This window comes from Paroedura picta, chromosome 7 (assembly GCF_049243985.1).
Source record: "Paroedura picta isolate Pp20150507F chromosome 7, Ppicta_v3.0, whole genome shotgun sequence".
Lineage (NCBI taxonomy): Eukaryota > Metazoa > Chordata > Lepidosauria > Squamata > Gekkonidae > Paroedura > Paroedura picta.
In genome coordinates this window covers 40,711,170-40,730,949 of record NC_135375.1, presented here as the reverse complement: position 1 = coordinate 40,730,949, position 19,780 = coordinate 40,711,170, and the positions used below count along the sequence as shown (strand labels likewise).

The 19,780-nt window shown below is 40.5% G+C and overlaps 2 protein-coding genes across 3 annotated transcripts; both read left to right on the top strand.

The window, feature by feature from the left end:
* Positions 1–1,516: 1,516 nt before the first annotated feature.
* Positions 1,517–10,190, top strand: MBLAC2 (metallo-beta-lactamase domain containing 2). The gene is made up of 2 exons (XM_077347578.1): positions 1,517–2,155; positions 6,861–10,190. The coding sequence occupies exons 1-2, from the start codon at positions 1,660–1,662 to the stop codon at positions 7,244–7,246; spliced, it is 882 nt and encodes a 293-aa protein (XP_077203693.1). The 5' UTR covers positions 1,517–1,659; the 3' UTR covers positions 7,247–10,190.
* Positions 10,191–13,219: 3,029 nt separating this feature from the next.
* Positions 13,220–18,886, top strand: CETN3 (centrin 3). Of its 2 annotated transcripts, none has more exons than XM_077347581.1 (5): positions 13,220–13,393; positions 14,667–14,802; positions 16,720–16,834; positions 17,571–17,684; positions 18,481–18,886. In XM_077347581.1, the coding sequence occupies exons 1-5, from the start codon at positions 13,377–13,379 to the stop codon at positions 18,522–18,524; spliced, it is 426 nt and encodes a 141-aa protein (XP_077203696.1). In that variant the 5' UTR covers positions 13,220–13,376; the 3' UTR covers positions 18,525–18,886. The 2 variants fall into 2 exon arrangements, with proteins under 2 accessions (XP_077203696.1, XP_077203694.1); XM_077347579.1 differs by having other exon boundaries at positions 13,223–13,393; positions 17,493–17,684.
* Positions 18,887–19,780: the final 894 nt, after the last annotated feature.

Here is a 19,780-nt window from a genome sequence, read left to right as displayed (position 1 = left end):
AGGATTAAATCAGCTCAGACTATTTGAGGATCAGTGTCCAGTAACTAAACTGGATAATGATTCAGTGTCCAATAACTAAGCACTTAATAAATTAGGCTTTCTTTCAAGTAGTTATTGCTTCAAAACTTTGGAATGAGTCAAGATTTCTTTAAGAATACAAGCAACCAAACAAATTCAATGGAAAACAGATTTTTTTTTAATTCAGAAAATATTGGCAATTCTGTTTAAGAATAATATGTTAATAATATGTTAAAGTCCACTGGATTCTCTCTCCTGCTCCTGCAGTTGCCCATAATGATATAACAATGCACAAAATAAAACTGTTCACAAGGCAGACTAGTGTGATTCCTTGGTTTAATGTAACAGTTCCCTAAATTAGTTCAGAACCTCATACATAGTGCTAAACTGCCAGCACACTATTACTAAACAATGTATACAATGAGTTTGGGACACTGAGCTATTCCACTCACATATTGCATATTCCATTCACATGACCCAACTAAAGACCACTTAGTCTTCTGATCATAGTCTGACAAAGGGTGCTTGCACTCAAAAGCTCACGCCTTGATTAAATCTTTGTTGGTCTTAAAGGTGCTACTGGACTCTGATTTTATTGTGCTACTTCAGACCAACATGGCTACTCATTTGAATTTAGTCTTCTGAGGTTACTTTTCCTGTCATCACTTTTTGCAGTGGAATTATAAACAACAGTAAAATTAGTAAATTGCTTCATCCGTGTTGTCATCACTGCCAGCTCTGCAGTCCTCTCCATCTTCAAAATATGAAGAAATATAGTCATTCTAAGGGAAGTTGTAAATCACAAAAAATAAAAAAATCCAACCCCCATGAAAGTTGACTGCAAGGTCTCATATTGACTGTAGATCAGTATCACAGCCTTGTTAGTAAATGCAGATTGTTATCTCCCCAAACCCCAAGATCAATTATTCAGTCATATCAAGTTTCAGAATCAAATGATAGCCCAAAAAGGTTGATTTACAATCATGCTTCCTGTCTGCATTTTACAAAGAATGTGTGATTTTGGCTTCTTTTTTTTATTACAAAAAAATTACAGGGTAAACAATTAGAGCACGCTATAAGAAATTGTAATGTATTTCATGTGCAGGCATTCTTCCTTAGACAAAATGGAACAAGGATCACGAAAGTACAGATATACAGAAAAGGTAAATTAATGGCAAATTAGCAAACTGTCATAGTATCCAAATTATGCCATACGACACATGTCATAGTATCCAAAGTAGGCTTTCCCCCCAAGTTCAGCCACCTCTCACTGGTTTCTTCTTCCCCCAGAGATGCACATTCAAAGGGGGCAAATCCATCGCCCCGACAGCCAGGGACTCTCTCGCCCCTGTGGCTCGCGCGCTCAGCCTCCACGTGCCATTGCGCTCCCGGCGCTAAGCGCACCACGCCTGCCTGCGGGCAGCTCCCCCCCCCCCCGGTGACGCGCTACCGCAGTGGGCAGAGACGGGGCGGGGGCGTCGCGCGAGGCGGGCTCAAGAGCGGCCAGTGCCAGCTCCGCCTCCCTCGGCCCCGCCCGCCTCGGCTGAGTGCGGTGCGCGGCCGAGCTTCCTACGCAGGAGCCGCTGCGCCGCCGTCGCCCGCGGCCGGTCGCCTCAAGCGGGCAGCAGGCAGCCGGGGGCGATGTCGGCGCTGGAGTGGTTCGCGCACAAGTCCCTGGGCGGCGGCATCTACTGGATCCAGGAGCGCTTCTACGAGTCGGGCAACCGGGCCAACATCTGGCTCGTGCGCGGCTCGCAGCGGGACGTGGTGATCGACACGGGGCTGGGGCTGCGCAGCCTTCCCGACTACCTGGCCCTGGCGGGGCTGCTGAGTCCCGAGGCGGCAGGCGACGAGGGCCAGCGGCCGGGCGCGGACGAGAAGGAGCCTCCGGGGAGCGGCGGGCGGCGGCCCTTGCTGGCCGTGGCCACCCATGTGCACTTCGACCACGCGGGCGGGCTGCACCAGTTCGAGGAGGTGGCCGTGCACAGCGCCGAGGCCCCGGCCCTGCGCCGCGGCGACAACTATGAGACGGTCACTTGGCTCTCGGACAGCGAGGTGGTGCGCCAGCCCAGCCCCGGCTGGAGCGCCAGGCAGTTCCGAGTGCGGCCCGTCCAGCCCACCCACGTCCTGCAGGAGGGTAAGAGCGCCGGGCGGGCGGGCTAGGTGGGCTCTGTGGCTTGAGCGGGTGTGCAGATGGGGAGTGAGTAAGCAGAGCCTTCGCCCGTGCCCCACTCACGGGGCGCCCTCCCCCAGTCTAAATCGACCGGTGTGTTCGGACTGGAGTGACTCTGCACGCGTTTGCATGGGGAAGAGCTCGACTCACAGGCAGCTTGGCCGGGAAGATTAAGGCGAACGAGGCGGCTTCGAACACCTGCCGCGCTCCTTCTTTAACGGTTGACTCTCGAGACAGATAGCTGCAGACGGCGGAGTGCTGGAGTCCTTAATCTCATGGAAACTTCCCAGTGGTTTGTAATAAACTCTACTTGAGGTTTAGGTGCCTGTTAATATGTTGCTAGCGTTCAACTCAGCGCAGAAATATGTGTAGTCTTACAAACGTTAGGATTGCTTCATCACACAAATGTTCTCATTGTTTATTATCACTAAACTATGACATGATGGTGTGTGTAGGCCCTTTGGGGCATCCAGCAGCAAGACTGTCAATCCGTTGCCAAATGTGTGGGGGTAAGGATGCCTTTCTGGCTGCAGAATACAAGTGCCTGTGCGTGGATTTGGAAAGCCCAGACATGCATGAACAGAGACAGCACTGGAATGAAAAGGGGTGGGCTAAGGTTCTTGGCAATTACAGGTCTGGGTAAAAAATCTTGTGCTATCCCCTGTGTGTACATATGGATGCATACACGAAGCCAGATTGTTTTCAGGAGGGCTTGCTTTAGGAATTCTGTTTGAACAGTCATATGAAAGGGGCTTGAGGGTGGGGTAGCTTGCAGTGCCATGTATGCTGCATCTTCCGATAATATGAATGCTTCCTCGTAAAGGCAGGCGGTCAGAAAACACACCATTCAGAGTCTGTGAATGAGAGATTATGGGTGGGGACATCTCTGGCTGCTCCGTAAAATGGTTTGCAGGAGGTGGGTTCTTAGACTGGCTGGTGTGTGCATGTATAATATGCACATAGACGGCTTTGGGTATAGGCGTATTTCTTCAAGGCACCTCGGTTGCTGAGGGAAAACATAAATAGTACAATCCTCCTCCTCTTGGAAATCGATTGTCTTAATGATATAGTCCTAAGGAGAGTTACACCTCCTGACCTCAGCCTACTCAGAAGGGTGTAACACTGCTCAGGACCGCATTGTAAGTAGTTGTCAAATGAGACTTCAGCAGCAAAGAAGGAAACCCAGTAGTATTTGTAATATTCGTCACACTCAAGGAGGGTTTGATATGTGACGCTGGTTGCATGAGAACAAGCCAGTTCAGTCTTCAGCTCTGTGGTGTGTTTGGTCTCAGTGGGTGTATAGCAGTTCTTTCTACAGCTCTAGCAGCCTAAGCAGCCCCCCTCTTCTAAGTCACGGAAAGGTATAACTGTTCAGGATTGTGCTGTAATTTATTTTTGCTTTAGATCTTTAAAAAAAGGTCACAATAACTTCTGCTTTGTTGACTAGAGGTGGGGAGCCTTAATGATGTGGGTCAATTGAAAGCTTCTTTCTAATGTGACCCTTTTTAATCCCCCCTCCCCAATGCACCTATTAGTGTAGCAGACACACCTAGCTTGTGATCCTGGCCCTATTCCCCTGGAACAAATGGGAAATGTGGATTCAGTTGTTTTCCCCCCCTGAGGGAGATGAAAGCAGCAGCATACAGAATTGGAGACCATTCCTGGAGTATTGGCAGAGTTTACTAAACTGGCTGGTACCCACCTTCTCAATGAGCAACTTGGTGGACTGGTTTCAAAATATGTTCCACTGCAAGCTGGATGCCCATCACTTTTTGCCTCCACATTTATGTTTTATTCTTTTGTATTGTGTTTTTGAATTCTAAAGGGTTGAGACTGCAGAATAGATTTTTTAAAGAAAAAAATTCTAACAAGAATATTAGTACATCTGTTTATTTGTACCTTGACATTTTCGTAGTTCAGACACACCAATTAGTCCATGTCTAGTTTGGTATGGGACATTAAGCCATATTCAATACCACTTTAATAGATTTAGAAACAGTGCTTGTGAATTGAATGTTCAAAGCAAAGTGGACTGTGATGGGAGGGCCACTATTGAAGCAGGCATTTGCCACTAATGAAACCATTTTTATTTGGTGTCCTTGGTTGACAATTGGTTGACAATACAAATCATGTTATTTTCTGGTCTAGGTAGTTGAAGTTGTATATGCACATTCTGCCTGGGGCATTCCCAGTGGTACAAAGCCAGGGAGGCCATCTGCTTGGCATACAGATTCAAGTGTGTAGCCATGTTGGTCTGAAGCAGCAGAAAAATTTAGAGTCCAGTAGCACCAACATAATGAAAATTGTTAACAGATTCCAAGGATAACCTTATGCTGTATGTTAATTTACTCTCACACTCACCTATAAGTGTGAACTGATTACTCTTCCAATCCATAACATTGTAACTGAGGAAGTGTGCGTGCACAAGTGCCCCTGGACTAAGTCCATACACAACTTCCAAGATTCAGACCCTGGCATTTCAAAAAGATCATGGATTGTTGTTCACAGCAGTTTGTAGTACAGGAAGCCAGCAAGTTGAGGGAGATATAAATTTCACTACTACTAAAATAGTAAAATAAATGATGGAAGAATTTAAAATAAGGCTCATAATATGAGTTCTAAAGAATGCAGTGTAGTTTGCTGTTAGGCTGCCTCCCGAGAGAAATATGGCTTTGCAGATTTGGAAAAAAAAAAAGATGTCAACTGAAAAAGCTGCTTTAAATGATCTGGGATTATGATTAATCAGCTAATAATGGATAGGCGGTTGTAGCTTGTGGGAAATTAGATTTTATAAACGTGAGTATTTAGTTTCTAGGAGATGACATATTTCCTGGCAGTAAGTGATTCCCCATATTTGTAAAATTAAACCAATTTGAAGTCTAATTGGATTTGTGAGCATTGGCACTTGATCCTGTTTCATGCTCTTTTCTTTAACTTTGTCATTCACCAAATTATCACTTCTTTCTGATACTAAAGCATATAAAGGATTCTAATATGGATGAACCTTTAAACCCCCAGTGACACCAGCTGGTCCAAATCAGTTACAGTGATGGTATTTCAGAATAACTGGTAGTCTATTTTTTTAAAAAAACAAGCACATGTTATACTTTAAAATATTAAACAAATGTTATGAACCATGTTTCACCCAAAATTTAGCATACTGAATAGGCATGAACTATTAGATTTGGGGGAAATGGGGAGGAGGGGACAACTTAATTTGAAATAATAACTCAAACTCAGTGTGCACACAAGATCTGCCTGTTGGGAAAGTCTAGGTGGCATAAACATTCAATGGCACAGATACATAACATTTCATTTTTTGTTTACATAGCCAGTTATGTTAACCTAATGTTCAGTGTCAGCTAACAAATTGTGAGTTCCTATTGAAATCCAGTGTGTCTCATAGGAAGGGTCTATATTTCTAAGGGTGTAACATGCTGTGTGATCACTGAGTTCATTAGATGCCATTGGGGAAAGTTGGAAAGCAGACTTACGAATGCCAATTAAAAAACAAAATGGGTTTGTTGCTTTTTTATGGGCCTAGTGAGATCTGTAAATGTTTAATTAAGGCATCAGCATGTAAGACACTTTCATGATGGTATCTGACCCTTAGAAACCCCCACCTCCAGTTTCCAAGATTCAACCAAGTGTTAGACTGCCAAGAAATCAGTGATGTGATGGGCTCATAATATGTAATAGGTCAAGTTTTAGCATGATGTATTTTTAGAGGTAAGCAAAATTCTTAAGCCAGTTTGGTGTAGTGGCTAGGAGTGTGGACTTCTAATCTGGCTTGCCGGGTTTGATTCTGTACTCCCCCACAAGCAACCAGCTGGTGACCTTGGGGCTCCCCACGGCACTGATAAAACTATTCTGACCGAGCAGTGATATCAGGGCTCTCTCAGCCTCACCCATCTCACAGGGTGTCTGTTGTGGGGAGAGGAAAGGGAAGGCGACTGTAAGCCGGTTTTAGACTCCTTCGGGTACAGAAAAGCAGCATATAAGATCCCCTTCCCCCTCCCCCTTCTTCTTCCTTCTTCTTCTTCACTAGTAATTGAGTCAACCCATCTCAGATTGGATCTTCCTCTTTTTCTCCTGCATTTTATTTTTCAAAGTATTATTGTCGTTTTCCATTAGTCTCGGTTTCGTCATTTTAGCTTTTAGGGAGAGGTCAGGTTTTATTCCATCTAGAACCTACTTATTTGTCTCTGTGTATGTACTGTGGTACTCAGGAAACTGTCCTCCAGTACCCCATTTTGAGACAGCTTTCTTATTAGTTTTTTTCCGTTATCCAAGTTTCACACACGCACATCGTAATGGAGGATAGTATAATATGAATTATCTTGATCTTGGTCACCAGCAACACATCCTTATACTGAAGGATTTCTTCTAGCTCCTTCATGGCTGCCATTCCCAGTCTCAGTCTCCTAAATTTTTTGTCGCAATCTTGCAGTCTTCCTTTTGGTTGGTGATGGAGCCAAAGAATAGAAAACCTTTAACCATTTCAGTTTCTTTATTGTCAACCTTAAAGTTGTGTAATTCCCTATTGGTCATTCCTTTTCTTGAGTCTTGTCACAGACCTTATGCCTGCAATGATGATGTATTATTTTGACATTTCTGGAGATCATACTTTACAATTCAATTTTCTGTGTATTTTGTTTTCTACTCATAGGGGACGTGATCAGCCTGGGTGACAGACAGCTTACCGTCATGCATATGCCTGGCCATTCAAGAGGAAGCATTTGTTTACATGACAGGGAACGGAAGATACTGTTCAGTGGGGATGTTGTGTATGACGGTTCCATGATTGACTGGCTCCCCTACAGCAGGATAAATGATTATGTAGGAACCTGCCAGCGATTGATAGAATTAGTGAATAGAGGTCTTGTGGAAAAGGTCCTTCCAGGGCATTTCAACACTTTTGGAGCTGAGCGTCTTTATCGTTTAGCTTCCAACTATATATCTAATGCTGGGGTTTGTCACAAAGTTTCTACATGTGCAATGAGATCTCTCGCAAGTCTAGCACTTCGCGCAACAAATTCTAGAAACACTTCATAGTAGAGTATATATGACATGTTATTATCATCAAAACTCAATGGCTTATGTAAAGTTTTATTTGTCAGCGCAAAGATAACCTTCCAAAGGAAAATCAGGCTGACAAGCCATTAAAGATACTTATTTTTACCTACTTCCTTTCTATTTGAGAAACAGTATAAGCTAGTAGCTGTGCCAAAGCTACTGATTCTTCCTTCTATTTTTTCAAGGCAGGTTTGCACATGAGCTGAATGCTATTTGACATGTTCTACATGTTTTGTATTTCACATTTTGAATCATATGATGTGCTAAAAGAAGTTTTACACCCATGTCCAACTTTTTGATGTCTTAAGTTAGGAATTTATGTTTGAAGTATATTTATAATGGCTGAAATTTCTTATAAGCAGTGTATTGGGGGTGGGGGAAGTTGTGACATTCCACTGTCTCGTTAAATGCTGATAAGCACCCAAAATTTTACTTTTTATTGTAAGTATTGAATGTAACATGAAGTGATTACCAAATGTTGTTACAAAGCACTAAGTATATTGCATTTGTTTCTAAAATTCAATGTTTGTGAATATTTGGAATATACTGCTTGCTTTTTATATGTGACTTTCAAAAAAGAAACTTAAGGGTACGAGTGCATAATTGTTAAAAGTTAATGCCATCAAGTTTTATATATGATAAAACCCATATTTTGAAAGCCCTTTAGTTATTATTGTTCAACAGCTGCAAAACCACCTTAGTACTTATGGTACTTATACTAAAGGATTTTTTCTGGACCACTGTGGTACTATAGTGAGTCTCAGGAGACAGCACATTTTATAGAAAGGCTGCAGCTGTATCTGGCTGTAGTATTACACCCCAGAATTTGGGATTTCAGGTTTTGAACCCCATCCTTGCCCACTGAGGAATGTTGTTTGTCCTCTGCCTGTTCCTCCTGCCTTCTTTCTCTGCATATTTTTTTGCTTTCAAGCACCTTAACAAAAACATCTGTGATTATGTGTTTTCCCTAGTGGAAAATCCTGTGTAATCCCTTGAAGCTGGAACTCTACCGGTTTCTTGTGTGAAGATAAGAGTTTGTGTCCTGAATCTGAAATGTAAACCACCTGTCTAGAACTAGATTCTAGGTTCTCTATTCATATTCTTTATTGTGAGGAACAGGGAACGGCTTCAGGATTGCGCCTGCTGCCAAAACTTATTTTCCAACCTTTAATCAGTTGATTATATAAACTCTTTACATCAAAGAGCTCTGCATTTACAGAGTTTGACCGTTGTGTATTCAGCACTTTAGCCCTGAGGAGTCTCGTGGGTGGATGGATGGATGTATTCAGTTTTCGTTATCTGTGCCTAGTTCCTGTTTTAGACTGGAGCAAAACAGATATAAACAGGAAGATCAGACTCGTGAGTGAATTAGCTGTTCAAAGACAAAGTTAGTGATTCTATTTAGCTCGAATCTTTTATGAAATCTACACCGAACTAATGGGGAAATATCTAGCATTGATTGCTTATTATTGTAATAAGAACTACTAAAATTGGGCCCTTTCATGCTTAGGAAGAAGTTATCAGCCACCTTCAGCTGAAAAGGGATTGTTATTTCCAAAGCGGTACTCTAGAAGTAGACAGTTCAACTAGTTCTGAGGGGCCAGTGTAGGCATAAAAGAGGGAATGCTCCTAACTAGAGTTGGCTGTGGTATCACATGCTACTTTCTCCCACTCTTGAGGGAATTACTGCTTCTATCATTTGTAGTTAGCTATTAAGAGCAACATTAAGCATAGCTAAGGCTAACTTTGCTTTCTTCTTCATTAATATTTATAACCAATTTGGCTTTCTATGAAAGGCTAGTGCCTTGTTTCTCTTCTTAGACTGAATCATTAGAGTGACTTTGCTACTCTGGAACATTGTAGGGGCACTAATGATGATTTTGTCCCTGAAGTAAAGCAAGCTGCCTTTTCTGAGTGCTGACAGCCCCCAGGGTTCTGAAAATCCTTTCCTGAACACCTTCCCCTTGGTAACTCTAGATTGCTCATTGCAAGAAGCTATGGACTTGTGTGACTGCCAAAGATCAGTATCAGTTGTAAAAACTGAACTGAGTTGCTGCTATTGGAACAGTCCTGTTAACTTCTTGAGCCAACAAAAGAAGCACACTCTGCAGCAGGGGTGGCCAAAATGTGGCTCTATAGCTTATAAACTGTGGACATTTCCTCCCTGTGGACAGAATTATTTCATAGAATACGGCTTTCTCACTCCCCCCCCCCTTCCTGGGGCAACCTAAAATCTCCTCCGTCCCACACACAAATCTTGTTCCTGGGGGCTCCAGGGTGAGAAGGTTGTGCTCCAGGAGTGGAAATTTTACAGCTGACAGAAAGACTGCAGGGGAATATAGGTCTATGATTTTAAACTGGGGACAAAATAATACTGTGTTCATGCTTGAAAAAACCAGATTATTTACTGAAAGAAATCTTAATTTATAAATGAGTTATGTTTCATTTTTGGATTAGTGTTGGTTAGTAAAGTACAATCCCAGAGTTCCAGAAGGATATACTTTTCTCTTAATTATTTTTATATTAAAGTATTCACTTTCCATAGGATTATTAAAATTTTTGAACAATCACTATTTCGTATGTTTGGGTTTTGAAGCACATATGTTCACTTGAAATATTAGAGTATGAGGCATTTTTTATTGCTTTATTTGTAAAAGGTCTGAAAGCTCCCTATGAAAAGGATTGCTTTTCATACTTGAAAATTAACTCCTTAAGCCAGTTGAAATAAAGTTATTTAATCCAAATCTTGATATCGGGTTGTTTAACTGGGTTGTTGGTCATGGTATTAAATTAGGTTTGAGGACCTTTCTGAACGTTGTTCAACATACTGTTCAAAGTTTACTAATGGTGTATGCCACTGTTTCAAGGAAAACTGTATTATTTTATCATGGATGTTGATAATAAAAGGAATTATAACAGAAAATGGATGTAGTAATTATTTCCATGTTATATTTGACCCATCAATTCAGTTCATTTTGATGTGATCATCTTGGAAAATATTAACAAAAACTATAAAAACAACTGCCACATACATTATCAAGACCAACAAAGACTTTTGTGCTATTATATTCCAACATTTCAAAATTCTTTCACATACTTCACAGTAGAGGGGATGTTATATGAAGACTGAACCATCTGCTTTCATAGCAGAGTTTGAAAGGAAGAAGGAAGCGTAGAATTGCTCTGATCTGCAGGAGTTTATTAAAATAGGTGTAATATACTGGTAATGTAGATCATAGGGACAGTGTTACAATATGTGATCAACTGTCTCAATTTTCCCATTTGTCAAGGGCAGACCTACTGAAAATAATGTGAGACTCAATTCATTACTTGTGCATTTTGCGGACTGGAGGAATGGGGGTTAGGATGCCACTGGTTAATCATGATCATAGGAATAGATTTTTTTTTTACATTTTGAGAGAGCTTTGATAGACTGGTGGCATTTATGTAGATCATCTCGAAATATATACCTAAGTAAATCTCATTCTTTGCTCTCAAAGTCCAGGGAATGTGTACTGGTTACTTTTTAATGCCTGTGTGGCTCAGTTCACTATTCCAAAGTGTGCAAGACATTAAATGGGTGGGGTTCTCATGGTTCTTTTCTCCTTTATGATAGAACCTCAAATTACCCTGGAAAAGCCTGTCCTGTAGGCCAGTGGTTCCCAGCCCCTGGTCCAGGGGCCGATCTGGGGACCGGTACTGGTTCAGGGATCAGTTGGTACCGAGCTGCGGCTCTTCCTTGTCTTCCCCCTCGGTGTGGCACTGCGCAGCTGCTGCTGGCAGCGTCCCCCAGTGGGTGGCGGGAAGTCAGGGGTGCCGGCAGGAAAGCAAGTGGAGCAGGGGCTCAGGCGGCAGTAGTGACGTCCTTCGGCAAAAGACAACCCCCCCCCAGGCCTCAGTAAAATTGTCAAGCATTGACTGGTCCCCGGTAATTAAAAGGTTGGGGACCACTGCTGTAGGCCACCAAACTATGCAATGGCAGACAGAGAGAATGGCTTGCCTAAGAGTTTCCTTGCCCAATGAAGCCTTAGCTGAGCTGGAGCTTATCGAAGCTTAGTTCCTTAAGCATAAACATCTCTTGCCAAAGGCTGGCTGAATGCCCTCCAGTTCTGTTGGTTTTACTATTTGTGTATTTTTGTTGTAATTTAACAAATAATGACAGTGCCTCCTTGTGTTCAAAAGAAGAAGAAAAGTTGTGCCTAGGATAAAATGTAGATGAATTTTGGAAGTCTTGATAACTATAATACCGAAAGATATACGAGTTCAGACTTTTCACTTTAGCTTCCACAAATGCTTTACACAGATCTGGGGGGAGGTGATATTTTTGAAAGTTCAAGAACACCTGATCTACTAATATTTGCAGTAATTAACTACTGCCTCTCACCAAGGTACAATGCCATAAAGTCCACCTTCCAGAGCAGCAGTTTTCTCCAAGGGACCCATTTTCTGTAGATCATCATTTGTGATAACAGGAGATCTCCAGATCACAACTTTTGTGTTGAGATGTTTCTGTGCACTGACAGTTTCTGGCAAAATTTGTCTGGTGGCTTATGTAACAGTGATCCTTTGCTGTAAAACATATTAAGTTTGTATGAAAACTGTTTTCCACTTCCATACAAAAAACAACTTTACACACACAAAAGTCCTGTATTAATTTTTGGCCTCTTCTATGTGTCTTGGGAACTTTGATGCCATCTGCTGGTTTACTTTTGTATATACTGTTTTTAAGCCAGCCATCTTGTTTTGTTTTCCCGTAGTTAATGTTTAGGTGTGGTTTCATGCTGATAAAAATACGTATGCGTACAGATAAGGCTACAAGAAAATACGTAGAATTTGCACATTCTTTTCCTATTGCTGTCTGAGAATTTTTTCTAGTAGGCAACCTGATAGTGCGTGAAAAAATTCTAACATTGCCAATGATTGATAAATCCAAATAAAAAGGTATTATGCTATTGTTTTCCTCGACAGACTAGCTTGCAATTTTAATTTGTAAGAGACCTCCGGATCCGCTACCAGAGTAGGAAAAAAAAACAGGCCCATAGAAGAGCTTATATTTTCCCGGGGTCTCCCAGTGAGAATGAGATCTGAATCCAAAGTTTTCACAATGCAGAATGTCAACGTTTCTCCATTCTACTTCCTTTTAAGATCCTACACTTCTCAGGAAGAAAAAGCACACACCTGTGATTAAAGAATTGAACTTAAAACAAACTTAGTTCCCACCTGCTCGAACGGGTTCCCAAACGGATTTTTCTGAGGCTAAGAGCTTTCTGAGCTCCTGGAAGGAAGGAAGATCTCCAATGCCTTCCATTCTGAAAGCAGAGGTGTCAGAAAAACCTAGGGTTGCCAACTCTGGATTGGAAAATACCTGTAGACGGAGCGGGGCTCAGCCGGCATAAAGCCAGAGTCCGCTAGCCAAAGCTGCCGTTTTCTCTAGAGGAAATATTTATTGCCGTCTGGAGAGCACTTGTAATTCAGGGAGGTCTCCAGGCCAGAGCTGGAGGTTGGCAGCCCTCCGTCACCAGCCCCTTACGGCGAGGCGGCGCGCGTAAAGCAGCCCAGAGCCAGCTTCATATGATTGTAACCGGGAAAGTGCATTTGACCATAGAGAGGATGATTTCAACACGTCATAGTAGGGCGGTACATTCCAACGGTTCAACCAATAAGAGCTGGAGGCGAAGGGGTTTTTTTTCTTCTGTGCGTCTCTCTCCATATTATCTACCGGCCCAGCATCGTTACTACTCTCTCAGCGATTCGAGCTCCCCCTAGCGCTTCGCTGTGACGTCAAGACTCGCTGCCTTCTGGGTAACGTTCGTTCGTAGCCAACCGGTTTTTTGATGGGTTAACGGGGGGAGGACGTCATCGGTTTGACTGATAGGTCGCTCAGCCTGTCACAGGAGCATTGACGCCAGCAAGGTGGGGGTAGCCTTGGCGGTATCCAATGGGAGCTGAATTCCGAGGAAGGAGGGAACGGCGGTGTCGTCGGACGGAACGGATTGCGGCTCGTTGGCGAGGTTGTCGGGGCTCTGATTCCGGGTCCCGGGAGGGGTCGCAGTAGCGGAGACAGACTGCCGCCCAATTTGGAGTCTGGTTGAGGGGTTGGGCCAGGACAATGAGTCTGGTCTCGAGGTTGGTACAAAGCGGGGTAGGGAGGGAAGGCTGCTTCTTGTCGCTATGGTAACTCCGCGTTTAGCCCCCCCCCCCCCTTAGTAGGTTTCAATGGCGCTCGGTTCTAAAAGTTCAGGGAAAGCAGTGTTTGGATTGTGTTGCTTACTTTAAAGGACTCCGACACACACACACACACACCAGCACCCAACAAAAATAACAACAGAAATAATAGCCGCCCAATTAAAAGGCAGCACAAGAATCAATCACCAATGAAAGAAATTAGCCACAGCCTTTTTTGAAAAAGGGCTCATCAAACCCGTGTGATATTGCAGTTCTTTGACCCCTTGATTTGTTCAAAAGTTCTCCCCTTTCATACTTGCCAGAGGGCTTCCTGCAGTTGTGAGACGAGGAGTATGGGAGGACAAGTAAAGGAAATATTTATCCACGCTTTGCGTTTCACTGTTTAGCCAATTAGCCATTACTGCTTGGAGCTGTCCTGCTAATTATTGTTGTAGGTCTCTTGACAAAAACCTTATGTCTAGGGTTACTAACTGTAGGTTGGGAAGCGTGGAGGTGGAGACTGGGGAGTGCAGGGTTTGGGGAAGTGAGTGACTTCACCGGGGTCTATTGTCATAGAATCTACCCTCCAAAGCAGCTATTATTTCAGGGAATCTGGTTTCTGTGGTCCGAGATCAGGCATTCGCTTGAGGCCGATGGACTCGGAACATTTGCTGCCCCCCCGACACCGTTCCATAACTGAACAATCTGATCTCCCCAGTGTTATTGTTATTCATGTTGCATTGTGTTAGTTACCTGATAGATTGTTGTGATGTTCTATTGAAATTTGTATAATTTTATAGATTGTTGTAATGTTCCTTGTAAATTGATGCAATGTTCCATATAAATTGCCCAGAGCCGTAAAGAATGAGCTATATAATCCAGGAGATCTCCAAGTCCGATCTGGAGTCTGGCAATCCCATTAATGCCACTGATATTTTGTCCTTATTCATGCTCTGGCATCACACAGATGGGGGGGGGGAAGAATGTTGAACTCTTCAATGCAGATTTTACTTTCATTTGTAATAGGCACAAACATAAGTGTTGCTAGGCCTGCTGAGACTTGCCAAATTAATGTAGGAATTGCAATAGCCTTGGAAAATGCCAGTCTTTTAATGGGTATAATGTTTTCCCTTTTTTACTGAATGTTAAGATGGAAAGATCAAAATAAGTCAAAACATAAAAATAAATACTGGTACTTCATGTTACTGATTTTTGTGTCTTTTTTGTATTCTAGAGCGGAGCTTGCAGCTGAAAAAACTAAGAGAAAGAAGAGAAGAGAATTAACCGAAGAACAGAAGCAAGAAATAAAAGATGCTTTTGAGTTATTTGACACAGATAAAGATAAAGCTATAGATTATCATGAACTAAAGGCAATATTTTTCTCTTAATTTGACAATTTTGTTTGATAGTGGTTGGTTTCTAAATGCTTAGTAGGGTAGGTGTTCAAATATGTTCAGTCATGAATGCTTATTATCGGAGAGAAAAAGGAAGTATAAGACAAGAATGCAAGGAAAGTAGCTGCACTTTAACATTTGCAAGTTTGACCAAGGAACAGCGCATAGGAGCAGTGCTAGGATCTAAGGGCCATAGTTCATGTCATAGAGAAAATGTACTCTGGTTAAAAGTTTAACATGTACTCTCTTCTGCCTTGCAAGATATAAGGCAGTTGCATATGGTGATTTGTGTTTCTGTGATATACGTACAATGAATAAAGGCAAGTTGCTGACGAGGTAAAAACAAATGTGTGGAGATAATATTTGTATAGGACTTCAATTTGGAGTATTTTGCATAGATTATCTGTGGAATCCATACAACAATTCTGGTAGTATTAACCAGTATTACCCCTGCATTGCATTTATACCCTTCAGAGGTATAACTTCAGCGAGCTTCAAATGGTGTAACCCTACTTACATCATACACTCTTGATATCACGTCACAGGTTTCTTTATCAGATACTTGTTAGTTAGTGGATATATGGTATTGTTTGTTACTTAAATAATGTAGGTATCTCATTCTCTTAGTACAAACAACATTCTACTTCTTAAGAGGTAGCGATGCCATTTCTTCCAGTATCTCTTAGACAAGCTAGAATCAAAGAGGTACTTTACTGGATAATGTTGGAACCTGGTTGTAGACTCCCATTTTTTTCCCCAGAGTGATCCCCCCCTTGTTTTTTTTTTTTTTGCTCTTTTCTTAAAGTTCCACAGTTTACAAGCTTTAAATGAGTAAGGATTTGTTGGAAATGAACTCTAGGATTGGCAGAAGCAAAACCAATGAGTTCAAAGAGTATTTCAAAACATCTGAATTTGTTTTAAAATGTTTCTAGAGCTCTGGAAAGCAGACTCGTTTTATTGTACTGTATTTTTGGTGAAAATGTGACACTAGATATATACTGTTGTTTCCATGGGTTGCTTCATGCATTAAACTTGTGTTGTAGAATTGGCTGAAAACAAGAGGTTAAGAGGATGTATGTAGAATAGAAAGTGACCACCTGTTGGTCCATGGGCACATTGCATTCTCTATCCATTATTTTTGTCAGCAGGGGTGGTTGACTTTTTTGTTACTTGGACTGGATGTTTTTACTTCTTTAGTGCTTTGCTTGAGAAAGATACTTTCAGGGCCAACAGGAGCACCAAAGAATCTGTATTGGTTCCCTTCACTGTTGTCCTTCATACCAAGAAATGAGAAATTGACCCAGTGGCTCTCAAGTTACTGCAGAAGCCTTTGGGACAATATACCATTTCCTATTTACAGGAGTGTCAACTGAGAAGTGGTGCCTTATCCAGTGCTTCTGGGCCAGCTAATCTACTCCCTGACAGAGGAAGTTGCAGTAGTTCTTGCAGAAGGAAGCATACAAAGTCCTGCTTCTCTGTAATTGGAGTGTGGTGATTAATTTACAGACCTGTGCAACAATGTTTAATCATTTATGATGTCACTCCAACTATCTGACCTATATTTTTTGATATCACCTAGGAAGACTATTGATTCCCGCAATCAATTATTACTGTACTCATAAAAAGGTCATTGACCTAGCACAAATATTTTTGTCATTGAAGTATATGTAATTGCCATTTAACTCATGACAATTTAATATTAACAATGTCCAAAAACTAGGGCAACGCTTAAAAAAGATACTGTACAGTCTTATTTCCTGGTGAACTCCCCTCCCAGTATGCACACACATTGCCCCTGTAGATCTTTACTTCAATTTATTATGTAAAAATAAGCAGGGTTCCCTTTCGGTAATTAACCTAAAGCATAGTTGCATTTCTGCTTTATCCCAAAAGGTGGCAATGAGAGCCTTGGGTTTTGATGTTAAAAAAGCAGATGTGTTGAAGATACTTAAAGATTATGATCGGGCAGGAACTGGGAAAATCACCTTTGAAGATTTTAATGAAGTTGGTAGGTACTAGATGTATGTATTGACATGAAAAAAACACTGGCAATTAGAAGTTTAGGTCAAGTGTTTTTTGATATACAATTGTGCCACCATAACAGTGTTAAGCCTGTGTTTAATGAACTGCTTAAAAGATTTTTCCTGTCTTTCTTGTTTTTACAGTACTTATTTTTAGAAATATTTTCTGTCTTCAAGCTTTTTAATACAAATTGAAAAGCAATTATACCTCGGTTTTGCTTTGGTGTTTATAGGTTTAACAAGTGCAGTGTTGTTTAATAGATTTCTTTTGCTATGGAATCAAAGTGTGAGAGTCCTGACTTGAACATTATCATTTTAGCTTTTTTGTGCAGAGTTTGGGAAATACTTTCCCACTCCCAATTATGTTGTGATGAAAACATGTTTATCTCTTGTGTAGAATACCAGAGAAGTAGCTGTGGCAATCTGTTACCTTAAAAACCTGAAAAAGTAGGCTTATGGTGGGACAGAGGTTCTGTTTATTTATGCAGAATAAATAAGGCTCTCCATCTCCTTTCAGATAGAAGGTGAAGAGGAACTTCTTAAATGATTTGAGTTAGAGAGCCTAGGACAATTACAAGGATGATGAAATTTTGCCAACAAAATGTCTTTTTATGAAAGCATCAATAACTTGTTTTCCTATTTTAGTGACAGATTGGATACTTGAGAGAGATCCACATGAAGAGATACTAAAAGCATTTAAACTTTTTGATGATGATGATTCAGGTAAAATAAGCTTGAGAAACTTGCGTCGAGTAGCTAGAGAACTTGGGGAAAACATGACTGATGAAGAACTTCGGGCTATGATTGAAGAATTTGATAAAGATGGTGATGGAGAGAGTAAGTACCAAATGGAACATTTTTATGCCCTGTTCTTGAATCTGAGAAGAACAAAAGAAATACATTGAATTAACTTGCTTTGAGATAATTTTATGATGAAACCTGTTCAGACAAGTGACTGATTTATGATTTACGGACCTGCCTGTTCTGCAAACTTCCTATTGACCTGTAAATAAAATTATACTCTTTCCTATTATAATATTAATTTTTTTGACGTTATAAAGTTGTGCCTGATTATTGTAGTGGCCGCTTCTCTCGTTTTATAGTTAGCAGTGGTTTATTAAATGGAAATGATTTTTTGTTTCACTGCCATTTTGAATCAGCAGTATAAATCATTGAAATGTTAATATGGAACTCAGAAGCTAAGAACTACCATTTTAATCAAAAATATATAGTACTACAGAATGTAAAATAAAATTCAGAAGGCCTGATGAAGGATTGTAGCAATCCATTCTTGTAGCAATAATTGGCAAATAATGATGGCTCATTTTTACTTACAATCTTCAGTTCTGTCTTATATGTAAGAATACTTCATTATAGATTGAGCTGCTTGATTAAGACCAAGGTATACCACCCAGAGCCGTATGCAGGGGGGATAAGCATTTAAATAAATACAAAATAATAATAATCTTAATTTTCTTAATGTTACTTACCAAGCTCTTCTGTTCAAAGGATGCTGGGTGGACTTTGGGATTTACCTCAGTATTTTTTCTTGAGAGAGGATTTCTCTGACATTAATTGAATATACAAATTATTAAATATATGGTAAATTTATTGTTGTCTTTTTTTTTTACAGTCAACCAGGAAGAGTTTATTGCTATCATGACTGGAGATGTTTAACATTGTAACAACAGAACTGAACTTAGCACAAAAAGAAAGGATTATCGGGTTTCAGCATTGAAGCTGCCACCTTTTCATTTTAGTTAATTTCTGTACCAGGAGCCATGCAAAAAAAATTTTCCTCAAAGGACCAAAAGAAACACAAAGTATATGTATTAAAGTTAATATTTTGTATCATTAAATTTTAGAATAAGCAGTGTTACGTTTGAGTAATCATTTGTAAGATAGCTTTGTATAAGAAATTTAAATCATAGTATAAAACCTTTGAAAGTTGATATTATTTTAGCATTAGCTGTGGCCTTAGTTTTTATATAAGAGTTTAATGGACATCCATTTTAATAAAGTCTTTTTATATTTTATAAGCCTTGTTGGAGTCTTTAATTCAAATGGTAATTCTCATAAAACTGCTTAAATGCCATTTTTAAACCATTTACATGATGTTTCTATTGTGTGCTTATATTAATCAGAGATTCCTTTTAGTGGTGATTATTAATATTTCTTAATAGTTTGTGGGTGTTGGTAACACTGTTCTATACAAATTAATGTAAAACTGTTCTCTATAATGTACAGAATTTGTATTTATGAAATATGCATATAGTCTGTGCATTCAATTTTTATTTCCTGTATTAATTTTTAATTTCACATTACCTACATAAGCCAGCATTGTCATATTGCATGTTTTAGTGTCTAAATTGGTAATGAGATGGGAACCAATGCTTCAATCTGCTGCAGATTTACTTCAGATAAACTCATTTACCTTTATGGGACTTATATCTAAATAAAAAAAAATAAAGGACAGCAATGAAGGAGATAGAAAAGATACTTAAGTGTAAGGTTATTGTGCTGGTGACCAAGATCAAGATAATTCATACTATGGCATTCCCCATTGCTATGTATGTGTATAAAAGCTGGACAATGAAGAAAGTGAATTCATTTGAAATGTGTTGGAGGAGAGTTTGTTAGGTAACATGAAATGCCAAAAAGACACATCAGTGGGTTCCAGATCAAAGCAAACTCTAGAACTCTCTCTAGAAGCTACAATGACCAAACTGAAGCTATCCTACTTTGTTCACATTATAAAAAGAGTCACTGGAAAAGACAATAATGCTAGGAAAAGCTGAATGCAGCAGGAAAAGAAGACCCAACATGAGATGGATTGATGCAGTCAAGGAAGCCATGGCCATCAGTTTGCAAGATTTGAGCAATGCTATGAATGACAGGATTGGGAGGTCATTAATTCACGTGGTTGCCATAAA

What these genes read in the sequence shown, in the direction of transcription:
- CETN3 (XM_077347579.1), top strand. An exon ending in TAGATTATCATGAACTAAAG is followed by an intron (nt 14,803 to 16,719) that starts GCAATATTTTTC and finishes TTATCCCAAAAG; the next exon opens with GTGGCAATGAGAGCCTTGGG. An exon ending in TAAAGATGGTGATGGAGAGA is followed by an intron (nt 17,685 to 18,480) that starts GTAAGTACCAAA and finishes TTTTTTTTACAG; the next exon opens with TCAACCAGGAAGAGTTTATT.
- MBLAC2 (XM_077347578.1), top strand. Translation starts at nt 1,660, where the DNA reads ATGTCGGCGCTGGAGTGGTTCGCGCACAAGTCCCTGGGCGGCGGCATC. An exon ending in CACCCACGTCCTGCAGGAGG is followed by an intron (nt 2,156 to 6,860) that starts GTAAGAGCGCCG and finishes TTCTACTCATAG; the next exon opens with GGGACGTGATCAGCCTGGGT.